Below are 15,364 nucleotides of genomic sequence, written 5' to 3'. Positions count from 1 at the left end.
CTTTGTGGAAATGACAAACACCAGATTCAGGCTAGGGGAAGAGAAGGTGGGGGAGTTCTGGGGTAGAAAACCCAGGGGAGCTGAGCTCTGTTGCTGAGCGTGTTTCCTGTTTTGTGTCTTGTTTTTCTCAGCTGCACAGTGATGCATTGTTTATCATTGTCTTGATTTCACATCTTTTTCTGTGTCTTGAATCCTGCATCATAAACAGAAAAGTTCATTTATATGGTAGCAAAAAAATAACCCCAATTTTACGCTCTTGTGTCTATAAGACATTCGGCTGCTAAGACGCAGCGGGCCTCTGGGTCGTTTTGCCGACTGAGTGGGTCGGAGCAGGTTTCATCGGGATCTGTGCTGCTGTCCCCGCAGGCCCTGTCAACGGGAAGTACTGCTGTCCGCAGCTCTTCATCAACCACAGGTGTTTCTCGGGCCCTTACCTGAACAAGGGCCGGATCGCCGAGCTACCTCAGTCGGTGGGACCGGGCAAGTGCGTGCTGGTGCTGAAGGAGGTAAGCCAGGCACGCGGGGCTCTGCGGCCGCACATTTCCACAGGCGTCCCGGACACAGACACGATTTCTGAAGGCCATAACAGAAATTTGAATCACTTGAGGTGACATTTTCCACGCGCTTCCTTTCTCTCTGTCCTCGGACGGGAGCTGGTCAGGCAGAGACCGGCAAGGCTCGCAGGCCTGTGGAGGGGCATCCAGACCTTGCTTGCCCGCGTCCTGTGGAACCTTGCAGTGGGTTTAAGGGCTGCCTGTGTGGAGTGGAGGCCCGGGCCCGCAGACTGGACGTTTCTCTCAAGAGGTAAGTAAGCCTGGATGGGTGACAGAAAGTGCTGTTAGGGATGGCTGCCCCTCGGCCATGTCAGGGGTGGCATGGCCTTTCCCCTCCGTCGGTCGTCCGTGTGCGGCGTCTGCCTGCAGGACGCACGGGCTCACTGCACGGTGGGTTCCAGGCACTTGCCTAAAGTTGGTGTTGTGGGCAAAGCCATGCATCATTTCGATGCTTCTTTCTCATTTCTCTCCCTGTCTTTCGGGGTCCACCCACAGAGAGAGGTGAGTCCTCGTTAAAGTGACGGAGGTGTTCTTCTCTGGTGCGTTTTTATAGCCTTGCCACAGACCCCGTGGGGACATGGCTTAGCATTCTGGAACCATTCTGAACTGTTCTTGGGACGTGATCTTTGCTCTTTTCACATGTATCAGTGTTTTCTCTTAAGAAAGAGGACTCCACGTAGATGTTGTTCTTCGCAGTGAATGTGTTTTAATTCCCGGGGCCCAACAATATGTTCATGTACCAAACACATGTCTGTGAGGCCACTTCTTGGAGGCAGGCCCTGTGCCAAGTGCCATGTCTGAACACAAGCTGTCCCTGCCCCTGGTCTGTTGGAGCTTCACGGCCCTGCTGGGGAGATGGCGTACTCTAGGCTGGCGGTCCGGTGCGGGGGGACAGTCAGGGCGCAGAGCAGAGCGCTTTGGGAGCACAAGGAGTGACAAACAGATGGGAAGGGCCCCTTGCTCTGGCTTGGGCAAAGGGAAGAATGCCTCCTGTGGGAGCATGGCGGCGGCTGTACAGCTGGGTGTCGGGACAGGGTGCGGTTCCCTCGGCTGGAGGCGACTCGGAAGTACAGAAGAATGTCACAGTTTCAAAAGAACGGAAGAGAGGTCTGGCCTGCCTGACGGGTGAGGCGGGACTGGGTAGCCATGTAGCTCTAGGGTGGCCTTCTTTGGCCCTCTGAGTGATGCCGTGCAAATGCCTTCCCTCCACACGGGGATGTCCACGTGGTTTCCGATGTCATTCTCCTTAAAGAGAGTGAGATGGTTGTAGCAGAGGCCGAGCTTGTTAGCCTTTCTAGGCTAACACGGAATTACCAGTTAAAGACTTACATGTTCAGAAAACAAAAATCCCTTTTAGAGAGAAAATTGAAGTAGTGGTTGAGAAGAAACTCTGAGAAGAAGCTCTGATAGGGCCATTGCTGTGGGTTTTACTTGGGAGCATGGAACCCACAGGGCGTTCGGCAGGGGTCCCATCATTTCACGCGCCTCTGGTCGAGGACTGCAGAGGGGGGAGCATCTTCGTGCCGCCAGGGGTCCGGCGCAGGTGTGTGGAGATCCCCGGGAGTCCCCCACGGTCGGTGCGGAAGGAGGCGCGGGCAGCCTGCTCCCGGGAGGCTTGGGCTGTCCGTGGTGCCCGGGGCCGGAGGCGGGAAGAGCGGGAAGGAAGGCGTGCGGCACCTTGAGTGTGGAGGACGGACACAGCAAGGGCACAGGTGTGGGTGGGCCTTGTCCTGGGCCCTTGGCAGGTGTCCTCAGCCGCCGGCACCCACTTGATTTAAAGTGGCTCACCTCCTGCACCTGGGCCCTGCCTCCCGAAAGTGAACGGTGCACATTTTGGCCCAGCTGAAGCGGCAGGTTGGTCTCACAGACAAGACATTCGTCGCTACGGAATAATAGTGCTCGAGGCAGGTGGAGGGACAAGGCATGCCTCTGAAAGGCCAAGGTGACACGGACAAGTGGAGGGACCTTTGGTCAGCTCTGGGCGAGGCAGCGCGGACCTTGGATCCTCGCGGATGATGGAGCAGATGGAGGACGAGATGAAACCAGGACCGTGTCAGGATTCCCGTCGTGACATGGAATCGCATCCCTGGACAGAGCATTGCCCGCCCACCCCCACCGCCGCGGTCCAGCCCAAGCGGGTTGTGGGTTAGGCGATGCCTGCCTGGATGTGAGCCTGTTTTTGTCAGGAGGGATTGGGAAGGAGCAGGAAGGCCGGCGAGCTCCAGGGATCAGCCCGGGGTTCCGGTCACCTGCCCCGGCTCTGCTCACAGACATGCTGGTCCGCGTCCGGCCTATCTTCAGGGCCTGGCTCTTTGGCTCTCACAGTGGTTTTCAGAGTCAACAGTGGTTGTCCCCAACCAATTCCCCGATAGCTGCCAGAAGCCAAATGCAAAAGCCAGGCCAGAGCCATTTTCTGATGACAAAACTAGTTTTTTGCTGATGTTCAGAAAATGCATGAGGCAGGAAAAGAAGAAGAAGAAGAAAAAAAATAAGCACTTCAGTTCTGTGAGAGCAGGAAAAATGGGAGTTCCAGCCAGCCAATATTTATGCTAATGTGCTCCCTTCAGCTCCCAAACCTCTGTGGTTTCAAATTGCATTTTACTTAAAGAGAACGAGGTAATTGGAGCAAAGACAGAGCACGTTTGCTTCTCAGGCTTTTGGTGCTTTTAGCAGTTAAAGGTTTTCAGGTCCTTAAGAAACGCAGAGTGACAGCTGTCGTCCCCCGTCTGTTCTGCTCGGAGGTGGCTGACCTGTGTGCCTGTGGCCAGAGCCGACCTTGGGGAAGTGAAATGCAGGTGGAGAAAAGGGTCCTCGCTTCCCAGAGGGCAGACTAGCAGGGAGTACTCACCTCCAGTGAATGAGATTCCTCTGTCCGGTTGGCTTCTGTTGTCTTCGTAGCTCTGGGGCCTCAGCAGGTGTGGAGTGAGTGGTGTGGGGCCTGCGGGGGCGCTGTGGTCTGGGCACAGCTCTCCAGCTGTCCACGACCGCTCTAGCGTGTTTCAGATACGAAGGTGCTGGCTGACTCCACACACAGTCGAGGCTCCCTGAGCGTGTGCCACACCAGGGACCCTTCCGGTGCTGGAGCCTGGCAGGAAATCATGGTCCCTCCGCCGTTCATTCGTTCAGGCCCCGGGAATGCCTGGGTCGTACTCTCGTGCCCTATGGGCTCTGTTCTTGGAGTGGGGATCAGGGTGGGCAAGAGATGCAGCCCCTCATTTGGTGAGGTGACAACCCGCTTGCAGATCGGGGAGGGGTCTGGTCTGTCACCGCTCTCAGCCTGTCTCACCCTAGCAAACCAACACTGCAGACACACAGCAGAGATCTGTGCCAGGTTAGAAGAACACCCCAGTTCCGTGTTCCGTGGGGTCCACGGGAGGCGTAGGCACGTGGTGTGTGAACCTGGAAGCAGGGTCACGTGTTAGGCAGTAAGGCAGAGGACGGACAGAGATGCCTGCTCCGGAGCCCCTTTCTGTGTACCCCATGGTGTCCTTCCAGGTCTCGCTGGGACCGCCTCCTGTGCTCGGGCTCAGGACCCAGGATCGCAGACCCCTTCTCCCTGGCTGGCGGGGGCGGAGGCCCCCCGCCCGACAGGCATCTGGCAGTTATCTCCGACTGCGCGAGCCCCCCATGACATGTAGCCAACGTCAGGCAGTCGGGGCAGTGGGTCTCGAGCATCACAGCAGAGGGTTGAAATAGTGAACATCAGGTCTGACGCAGGGGGCGAGTTTGCAGACCTGCCCTTCCTGTGGATTCTAGGCGCCGTGCCCATGGCCCTGTGCTTCACGGGCATGGCACGGGCGCCAGCAGGGGCTCCGGAGGCCTCCCTGTTCTGAGTCGGGCACCGCGCCAGCCTCCCCTGCCCCATCCGAGATGCCCGCCTGCAAACGGTGCCCCACAGGGGAGAGTGAGCGCCACACCCTCCCGGCTTTCCGGTGGGTTCCGACAGCTGGAGTTTGGCTTCTGTCGAGGCTCGCGGTTCATGTTTCTGCCACATGGTTGACCCGTGAAGCTCTTTCCCTCAGTCTCTTGGTTTTGATTACCGTGTTTATTTCCCACGTTTGGGGAGTCCTGGGCTGACTTGTTTGACTTTCCCTTCATTGTGTATCATCGAGCGTTTGTTCTTGGCTCCTTGTCACGACTTTCACTTAAACACTGGAACGACTTCGTGTGGGAACCCAGAAAAGGAATCCAGAGCAGCCTTGGCTGTTCACGTAAATGGTGCCATACTGCATGTGACGGTCCCTTCTGTCCCTCAGAAGAGGCTTGTGTGCATCAGTATAAACGGAGAAGGTGGAGTGGGTCACGGGGGACTGTGGCCTCATATGAAGGACTCAGGCTCTGCAGTAATGTCAGAGGAAAAGTCTGGCCTCGGTGATGTCTCATTACGTCCATCAACAAAATACAAGATGGTGCCCTGCCTCTGGGTGGCTTCGTGTGGTAGCTCCGTTGCTGCTGTCTTAAGCTTATGCTGAACACCAGCCCGTAAAGAACAAAGCACCAAGCCTGGGTGTGGGCATAAACTGTCACATACACATCACCTGTGAAGCCGGACTTCACAGCATGCTGGCCGGTGTCTGGGAGGGTTGGCAAAGCTTAAATTTTTGTTCTTTGCCTGTCAGGAAGGTAAGATCCCTTCGTGGAACTTTCTCATCATGCTGTAGGATAGGCCTTTGTAGCAAAGAAAGTCAGGAGCAAATATTACCCCCTGGGTCTGTATCCACACATATTTTGTGTATTTTATGGTATCAAAGATATCCTTGGGATGAATTAGTCACTAATTTCTGATATCAGTTTGATTTTAACTATTTTTAAATAACTTTTGAATATATTTTTAAATATTTTTAACTCATTTCAGAGCTCATATTGAAATTCATTGAAAAAATTAAAAAAAAAAAACAACTTACTGAACTCCCGCTATTGGCGGGTATAATTGTGACTACTATGAATACAGCAGCAAACAAAATACAGTCCCTCATGTGGTGCTTATGATCTCGTGGGAGTGGACAGTACACAAATAAGCTGATATATATTGGAGACAGGGAGTGTTTCATTTGGACTATGGGCATGGACTGTGAAAAGAGCAGAATTCACGGAGGTGTCCCAAGTCAGCTGTGAGCACTAAGAAAAGAGACGTTATTGAGAAGGGGAAGCTGTCAGATGGATAAAATCTGTCTTATTTGAACAGAATGCCCACCGAGCATCCCAGGGGAGGCAGACACACAAGTCTGGAGCTGGGGAAAGGTTTAGGATGGAAATAGTTTAGGAACCATTAGTTTGTGAGTCTGCGGCCATGCTGAAAGCCAGGTGCACCGCAGAGTGAAGTCGACAGTCCAAGGATTTGAGTCCTGAGCCCCACTGTTATTTGTGGGAGGAGGCACAGAGGGGGACCCAGGGAAAGCGAGCTGGGATTCAGGAAGCCCTGGAGAGGCTGGTGTCTTGGAGGTAGAGGAGAGGGTGCTCACCAAGGAAGGTGTGAGGGCAGTGCCTCAAGGCACCAGCAGGGCTGGATAAGAACAGAACCAAGGATGGCTGTTCTTTGGTGATGCGGGCACGTTGTGGGCGTGGGAGCACCCCTGGGTGGGTGCCAGAGAGTGCTAGAGGAGAGGAGGACCCCCAAGTGCAGACAGTCCTAGGAAGAGAAGGGAGAGTGAACAAGGTGGCTGCAGGAAGGTGAGAGAGGAGGGGAGAGTTGTCACGGTTGAGGGTGGGACCGTGGACGGGCTCCTGCAGGAAGGGAAGCTGTCCGCAGAGCAGGGAAGGTGACGGTGTAGGAGAGGCGGGTGGCTGATCTGCTCGGGCTGCTGCAGCCGACGCCACAGATGTGCTCAGATAGCAGACGTGTGCCTCGCAGCTCTGGAGGCAGGAACCCGAGGTTGGGGTGCCCACGGAGTGGGTCCTGCTTTGCGTGGGGCTGGATGCCTCTTCGCAGTGTCCTCCCATGGTGGGAGAGAGAATAGGCGCTGGGGTCTCTTCTCACAGTTATACTCCAGCACAGGGGGGCCAGCCTCAAGACCTCATGGAGCCCTAATCTTCCCCCAAGGGCCCCATCCCTAATGCCTTCACACGGAGGTTAGCATTTCAACATATGAATAGGGGTTGGGGTGCAGAAGGGAAAGAGCAGAAGGGAAAATTATAGGGTGAAGAATATTCTGGAAAGCGTGTGGGGTTCTAGGATATTTCGCTGATGATAGAGGGCAGAAGGGATGCATTGGGCTTGCACGGAAGGGCTTGAGATTGGGTCATACTAGGGGGAAATGCAGAGTCCTAAGGGAACAGATTCTGGGTATAAAGAATGTTCTAGAAGTGATGGGTTTCTGGTGACTGAGGTGAATGAAGATTTAGGGTCTGATGGGATTCTTCTGATGGCCTTCCAGGGGCAGGTAGAGAATTCCTGGGAATTATAGCCTCTTTTGAGAAATGATCTTTCAATCAAGTTGAAGCAATGGAGCCAGGAGTTCTTTGGCGTGGGATTGGGTTGGAGGAAAGGCTACCTACCGGGCAGCCCGGGGGGCTTCCTAGCCTTGCCGCTGGGACAGAGGGAGCACCTCCCCTCCCGAGTAGTGGGCTGCCAGGGGAGGTCAGCCTTCCATTGAGGATCGAATGAAAGTCGAAATCAGTTTTGGCCAAAGCAGTGGAGTTCTCCACTTGGTAAAACGTCTAATTGTTATTATTAGCAGTAACATTTTTGCAACAACAAAAGGAGTGAGGAACATAAAGTTTATCATTAGATAATATTTAGTATCACACGCAGCATTTGCAAAGGAATGTGTGCAGAGAGCCGTCAGTTTTTGAGAAGACGAAATGAAAACAAGTAGTTTTCAGGAGTAAATCACTTGAAAAGGTTATTTCCTTTCTGAGGCTCAAAACCCTATGGATGGAGAAACTGCTGATTAAGCAGGAACAATTCTTTATCATTTTACAGGGGAATAAAAACAAGCAACCTGTTTATCATATTAGCTCCATTCCTCTGATTTTGAAGTTGGAAAGGAGAAATGTTTTAGGCCCACGAGGGCCTTTGATGGCCCCAGTTCCTGTAAAAAGCTAATTATTGTAACCATGGCTCTTGAAGGCACTGCAGAGAAATGTCTGTTGGAGCATGTGGGGGAGGCTGCTTTGTGTCCAGATCCTTTTTCTGACTCCTCGACCTCCCCAAGAGGGAATCTTCTCCTTCCTGTTTCCACAGGAGCCAGTCTCCCCCAAAGAGAGGCCTCCCCACAGTCACTAGAATTTAGCAAATTACATACTTTCAAAGTTGAGAATCTGTCTCTTTTCCATTAAATCAGCCGAACTCAAGCTGTGGGAGCCATATTTGCTTTCTAAAGTGTTTTCTGATTTTGACACTCAAAGAAATAATTTTCTTATTAAGTGGTTCCCTGCACTTTCAACATTGTTCTGACTTTGATCATATGATACAGTTGAGGTTGGAAATTATCTAAATTACTTTGGTGTTTTGGGAGTTTTCATGACCGTGGATATGAAAGGAAATCATGGAATCACATAATTTCATGATGTGAACAAAAAAAAATTCCCACCAATTTACATAATCTTCTGAGCGCCCGAAAGGGGAGGCGTTGGGGGAAGAAACCCACGTTGGTCGAGCGGCTCCTGTGTGCCCCACGTGGTGTGCAGAGTGAGCTCCTGTGGCTGGCACAGCCTACCTGTGTTCTGCCTCCCCTGATCCCCTCCCCACCCCCACGCACCTGACCCGCTCCCCGCTTTCTGCATAAGCGTTTGTTCCTGCGGAGCAGAGGGAGGGAAAGCACGGGGAGAGGTGCTGCAGGCCCAGGCGATGGAACGCGGGGCGGGTTCCTCCGAGACCCAGCGAGCCGGGAGTGCTAATTGGATTTGGTGGCAGGTCCTCAGTGACCTTCCCAGAGCACTCGTGTGTCGTGGTTGAAGAGGAATCGGATTTGGGTCAGTCGAGAATGGAATTGAAGCAGCGGAATTTAAAAGTACAGAGTACTTTTATGAGAAGTTGTGTTCTGAAAAGGAATCAGTGGCAAGAAAGTCAAGGAGCTTTGACGCAGAGTTATCTTGCAGAGTTGTAAAGACTGACACATCCATGGGGGCTGGCGGGGATAGCGAGCTGGACAGTTTATTTTATGGCTTGGCGAGGACTGGGTTGATACTGCGATTTGGGCTACCTTTTAACGTTTTTTGTGTGCTAATATGTGATCTCTTTTATTTTTCATGGCATTCCTGTTGTAGAGAAGGAAAATCTCTACTTTTAGGTTTAGTGACTGGGGCATGTGAATTAAACGGACCACAAAACAGATCAGTAGGAGGGAAGGTTTATGTTGTGTGCACAGGGGCTCACAGAAAACAAGTGAAAACCCAGGGAGGCCATTATGCTTGAGATGTTTCCGTACCATTTTAACAAACGGCAGTGCAGGTAGAAGAGGGGAGAGACCAAGGAAAGGGGTTCAGGCTTCTAGGGCGCTGAGCTGTGGGAAGGCAAGTATAAGGAAAACCAGTGGAAGTTGAGGTTTCTTTTAGTGAAGGTGGTTTCTGCAGAGTCATCTCAGGGACATGTTGCTTTCTCCAGTGACAAGGGTTGCTCTCCTCTTCCTTCTGCGGGCATGAAGGGACACCTGGGCCCTGCTTCTAGGCAGGAAAGGGCAGAATGGAGAGTTCCTCCTGTGTGTAGTTCTCCGTTGCCTTCAACTCAAAATAATCCTATGCCAAAATGGCGTATTTGGGGTGGAATGTTCTGATCCCCTTATGAGCCAGATAAATGGCAGTGTCCCCATCCTACAGGAGGAAAGCCAATCGGGCACCCCAAGAACTCATCCTTCTACAAGATGGAACTGGGGTTCGAGCCCAGATCTGTTCACCAGCAGAGGTGAGACTTCTGCGTGAGGTGTGTTCTCCACCACCCATGTCATGGACTCCAAGAAGCCGAGGGAAGGTTGCGTGGAGCATGAGTTTCCTCCTGGAGTTACCCCAACGCCTGTACGTGCGTTTCTTGGGAATAATGTTTATTAACTTCACAGCCGCATCCTGCTAGCTAATTGTGGGCAGGGTCCACGCAACCCCTTGTGATCAAGAGCATAATCCAGTGACCTGAGTCACCGTGTGGTACAGGCAGCAGTAATTCTGACTCTGGATGGTGGTACCAGCTGCCAACTGAGTTGTTTTCCTAGAGGTAGTCGTCATGCGCTAAGATGTCGCGAGCAGAAGAATGATTGAGCCAACAGTCCCAAAGTCTGACGGCGAGCCTGCTGAACTTGGCAACGCGCAGTGCGGCGTCGGAAATGCCATGGGAAAATTATTCAATATTAGACGCTTTTGACAACCTAATGGCTGCCTGTTCCCAGGCTGAATGGAACTCTGGAAGGCATTTTCTTGTCACCATCTCCAAATACATTTCGTTCTGCAGCGAATAACATGTAGCTCTGGGCCCTTCCTCGTGAAACACAATGGAAAGAATTGGTTTAAATTTTATTGTCTGTTGATAAATACTTCGTGCATTATTTCAGCCAGTTCTAATTGGATTTATTTTTAAACTCGATTTCTGCAAATGGTACTGAGAGTAAACAATAAAATCGGATGATTATTCTAACACAGAAAACATAAACACTGCAAAACTGCTTGTATGGCCTTGTTCTGGCCTTTTAGTGCCTCGGCTGAGCGGACGGCCCATGGGCTCCTGCCAGGGATTTGTAGGAACCTGGCAACACAGCGGAGCGCTGGCCCGGCTCAGAGAAGACACTTGCAGGCTTATTGCACCGTTTGAAATACTGTAAAGATTGGTTCTTCTGTTGTAATAGGGAGCTTTGTTCTTTTTCAGAATCAAATCAGGGTGCAGAACATGCCAGTGCCTCAGGCACTGCGACGTAAAAATCCAGGCCACATACGTTGATCTCCATCCTCCCCCTGATACCGTGCGGTGTCCTCCCCAAAGGCAGAGGGGCTCTGGCAGGGACTCCAGTCATGGCGATTCTCACACCCCCTCCCCAGGGGTGTGTGTTTTGCTTAGAAACCTGCAAACGTGAGCTCAGGGCCTGGCTGGTTCCCCTCAAGGGCGGAAGACCCCGCAGGCGTGCCGGGCACAGTGACGCATTCCTGCTGCCACAACAGGGGGCTCACACATGGTGGATCCTCAGCAAGGGGTCGTTTGGGCAACTTCACACTGGGGGGGGGGTCCTTTGGAGGCTACGTCGTACCTCCCGTTCTTCACGCGGTATGTCCAAGTGGCAGCCGCTCTGGAACGTGCCAGAGCTTGCAGACGTTTGTGGTTAATGACTGGCTTACGGAAGGGGGGGGCTGCCCCGCGGGATCTGAATTCTGTGGCCTTTCCATTCAAGGGGCACATCGAGGTTAATAGGAACATGGGACCTTCTCAGAGCCCGCATGGGTTCACAGGGCGGAATGTCCCGTCTTTCTGGTAGTGTCACAGGAGGCACGGACCACTGGTGGACTTCCTTGGGCTGGGAATTGGAAATAAAGGAGAGGTTTGAGGAAATAGGAGACGGGAGAGTATTGGTTACTCCACACGGTCCTTCGAAGCGCTTACATCTCAGAGCACCGTCCTCTTGTGAATCGTCTGTATACTGAGCCGGCATCAGGTGATTTTCAGATACTTGGTTAGTCTCTGGACAGATACCTGAAGTCCACTCAGAATTGTCAGTGCAGATCTGTTCTGTTGCCTCCGTCCCACTGATTCCTTTTGAAATTTATTTTAAAAAATAAAAAATTCTCAGTAGCCAATCCCATTGCAAAGTAATGGCTCTTTAGAGGAAATAGATCCGCTTTTCTTCCGTCAGACACGACTGGGAAAGTCCGCCGTGCCCTCTGGCCAGCGGTCCACACGCCCGCCAGGGGGACTGGATTTTGCCATCCTCTGGACCCCGTGGGTGGTGAGCCGAGCCGGTGTCCGGCCGCGGAGGATGCTCTGCCCCACTCAGCAGATGTGTGCGGCCAGCACTCGCCGGGTGGTGGGGGCAGCGTTCTTGGCTTAGCCGGGGTGGATGCGGCTGAAGTTCATTGCTGCTCTTTTCTCCCCCACAGGTTCTTAGCATGATCATCAATGCGGCTTACAAGCCTGGAAGGGTGTTGAGAGAATTGCAGCTGGTGGAGGATCCTCACTGGAATTTTCAGGAGGAGACGCTGAAGGCAAAGTAGGTGTTCTCAGTTCTGGGAAACAAGGTCTGGTAAGCGCCTGCTGCTTTGAAATTTGTCCTTCCTCTGCCTGACACAGCCCGCAAAGTGCAGACAGATGGGAGGGGCCGCCATTCTTTAGTTCTGGGCTGGGCGCTGTGTGCAGCTTTATTGGCGTTTCTGCTTCATGGAGTTGCCTTAAGCCTTGGGATTCTGGAACAAAAGGAGAGATTTGTTTAACTGTAACTTTGTTGTGATAAACGTTCAGAGTCAGAATGTCCTGTGTTTCAGGACCAACAGATTATTTGATCAGAAGGGGAATAGTTACGAAAGAGAGGATATCTGTTGTCATTATTTGTGATTCACGGACAACTCTTAATATTCGATACTGTGAGGAGCTCTGCCAGACACAGATAGATGTTCTTTGCTCCGACAGTTGGCAGTGTTAAAAGATAAAAAGAACCCTATCCTCTGCTTGGTTTTGGTAAATGGGTGTGGGTTGAAATGTAGTTGGTCCCGCTTATTTCCAAATAGGCTAACTGGAAAGCGGGTACGTTGGCCTTGCTCGAGTTGCTCGAGCTCCGAAACGGACGGCCCCTGCTGGATGGAGAAGCTTGAGCGCCGTGTTTAGAAGGCGGAGAGAAGAAGATCAATCTGTCAAGATAATTTCTGTTAATAATCGCTTCGACTTTGGGTCCTTGGTATTCGTTTAGCTTTTCCGCAGACTAGATCTGACTGGTCAGCTTGTTGTGGAACAGCGTCCTCACATAGTCTTCAGATGTGACATTTGGGAAATGAGATCTTTCTGAGCAGGGACGCACGTTCCGCGACGAGTGTGTGGCTGAGCCCCCTTTAAAGAAAGCACCTGACCTGCTCATGTGGAAGTTGAGGGATGTGAAGTGGTTTGTTTGACCGGTTTTATCCTCCTGTGTGGTTTCCTGACCACGCTGGTCCTGGGTAAGGTTGGCGGGATGCCACTTGGCGACTCTCCATTCGCTGTCTTCTCGGCCTAGCATTTCCTAGTTTCTTTTTTGATCACGTCTGTAATTTTAGATGCCATAAATGTCATTTGTGGTCCAGCGATGCGCTGCCAAGTCCCAGGCATCAGAGGGAATACGCATTAGTTGGGAGAACGTTTATTTGTGTGAAGTGGCTTGCCGGTGAGACGTGGCACGTATCTCCTCCTTCCCGAGAAGTATTTAAATGAGCCTCCCCTATAAATTACCTGAGAGGCTATGATTAATGGGAAAAATTAATGGTCTCTTCCAGCCATACTAAATCTTTTCCTTCTGTAATTAGTGTGGTTTGTTAACAATTTACTTTTTTCAAAAATAGAAATAAATGTAAGCAACTGAATTTATTAAAAAAAAAAAAATACATGAGCATCACCTGTAGTGCAAAAGAAACTAAAGCAGGTTTTTCACCAGCTGACTGTTCCTTATCTTTCTACTTCATCTGAGGGGGAGATCAGCAGCACCTCGACATTTTCTAAGGTCAATGCCCCGGAACAGCGGTGGCCAAAAACTTGAGCATGTGTTGGTACAGAGAAACACTTGCTTTAAACAGTTTCTATAAGATTCCGTACCTCCCAAACACACCTCACAGATAAGGAAATAGGACAGGGACAAAAATCTTAAACCCCATTAAAATCGCCCCTGTTGCTAAACAAGCCAGAAAGTTGCCCCAGGTACCGGAATGATAGGGAGAGTTAATTTTGCGGTGTTGGCACTCATTTTCACGTTACCAGGTCGATCAGAGCTTTTATGAAATCCAGCCTCATACAGTCAAAACTGACATGGGCAGTCAGCCCTGCCTGATCGTGAAGGCGATGTGTTACCTGTTAGGTCGTAGACGACGGTGTGTTCCTTAGCGGATCCTATGTGGCAGCTTACAACGAGGATGTGTCTGTCTGCCCTGGGTTTCGAGAGTTCTGGATCACAGTGGCGTCTCAAAAGCAGCTGCTAATGATGACAGATTTACAGGGGGAGGGAGTGTTCCTTCTAAGGGTACTGTGTGCTGAGTCACCTCTTCGCTTCTGATGTAAAACGACAACATTTTAGATCTTGACAACTTGGCTGTTTTTTTTGGTGCAAATGAGAGGAGAGAGCCCGGCCTTCTTCCCATTTTGCTGGAAGGCTGAAACACATCCTGTCCTGAAAAAATTAACCTCTGGCGGGTGGGGGCGGGGGGGACTCGCATTTAAGGCATTTGGTTGTCTGGGTCCCTGTCCTCCAATGACAGTATCACGGGGAGTGCTTTCAGGGGAAACAGACAAGAGATCATCAGTCCTGGGGTTTGGGAGGGCAGTCGCTGAGCAGTTGGGGTTTCTGACTCGTTCTTCCTCGTCTGAAAAGACCCATTTTCTTGAGAGGATGGAGGTGCCATTGAAAAGGTTTGACCTGTGCGTGGGAGAAAGACCTAACATCGTCATCTTCTGTCCCTTGATGATTTTTCCCCCTATTTATCTGACAGCCACACCTTTTATACTTAAAGAACTTACTGCAGTATTGAGCACCGGGTAAGGAGTCTGTACTGGGAGTCTTCAGCGTATATTGAAAGGCAAAACCCAGGTAGCTGTGGTTCCGAAGAGTAAGTAGGTTCTCACGTAGTTCATTCAGCAGTCCTGGAAGAGAACGTTTCTCTCCAGTGCATTTCCGTATACTAAATTGACCTACATTAGTTTGAATTTCAGGAGGAAGAATTTAGGCTATACGTTAGGGGGATTAAAAAAAAAAAATAATTCCAACCGTGTGCATCTAGAGACATTTAAATGTTTTCCAACATGTTCTAGAATCTTCTTGGGAGGAGAAAGACTGTTAACTCTGCTTTGAGGGGCTTTTGTGATCGTCTTAAAATCTAGGTAAAGGCTTAATACATTTTCACAGTCCTTTGCTACAGTTACTCAGAATATTTAAAGAGGAATTGTCCTCTGTAACTGGAGGGAATGAGACTTCTTTATCATTTAGGCAGACGCAGGGGAAGTCACAACTTCAAGGTGAGTCACACTTGGCTCTATAGAAACGATAGTTTGGTCTCTTTTTCATAAGCAGTTACTGATTTTTTATGTGTTTCTCCCCCCCCCCCCCGCTTTTTTTTTTTGGTCTTTTACTCATGCTTCTATTTTGTGAGTAGCAAGATGTAATATTTGGCAGCAAAATGATTTGTGTGGAAAAGGAGTTGCAAACAGAGGCCTTTCGTTGAAAAAAAAAATTATTAGTTTGTTCATTTGTTAATTTTTACCTCGCTCAGATTTATGCGATCACCTCCTGAAAACATGCCGTTAACATTCCAGGAAGCAGGTGCTGAACCAGTTTGTGGAACATAAGCCCAAGTTTCTGCGCGCGGACGTTCCCCAGGTTGTGGGCCTGGTGTTTCTGCTTCCAACAAAGACCAGTTTAGGATGTTCTGAATTGGATTGGGTCTTTCCAAAATAAGCACACACATACCCCTTTCTTACTCAGAGTTCTCATTCCTTGAAATGCAGGAATCCAGAAAGATGGCAGAAGTTTCTGAGGGGTTGTGTCTCATAAGACCAGAAGCCAGTGAACCAGAGCATTGCCCATAGTTCTGAAGATCACAGAGATGTGGCAGTGAAGGAAAGGCTCCCTTCTGTAGGAAGTCAGGACCATTGCTCATTGTGGCTAAGGAACGGAGTGAAGGTCTTCCAGCATGGGAAGCTTCTCTGTCTCCGCAGAGTTGAGTTCTTCCTT

At 50.8% G+C, this 15,364-nt stretch overlaps 1 protein-coding gene across 5 annotated transcripts in view; it reads left to right on the top strand.

Moving 5' to 3' along the window:
* The window catches only part of SFMBT2 (Scm like with four mbt domains 2), a 228,742-nt gene that overhangs the window by 188,799 nt on the left and 24,579 nt on the right, over positions 1 to 15,364 (top strand). For all 5 annotated transcript variants that reach the window (XM_059183765.1, XM_059183762.1, XM_059183764.1 and 2 more), the window contains 2 exons: positions 367 to 506; positions 11,565 to 11,674. In XM_059183765.1, coding sequence (XP_059039748.1) covers positions 367 to 506; positions 11,565 to 11,674 — 250 coding nt within the window. The remainder of the gene's footprint in view (positions 1 to 366; positions 507 to 11,564; positions 11,675 to 15,364) is intronic.

The sequence above is a fragment of the Mustela lutreola genome, chromosome 8 (assembly GCF_030435805.1).
Source record: "Mustela lutreola isolate mMusLut2 chromosome 8, mMusLut2.pri, whole genome shotgun sequence".
In the NCBI taxonomy this organism is placed as follows: Eukaryota; Metazoa; Chordata; class Mammalia; order Carnivora; family Mustelidae; genus Mustela; species Mustela lutreola.
The sequence above is the reverse complement of the archived record's forward strand: the minus strand, read 5'-3'. Positions and strand labels throughout refer to the sequence as shown.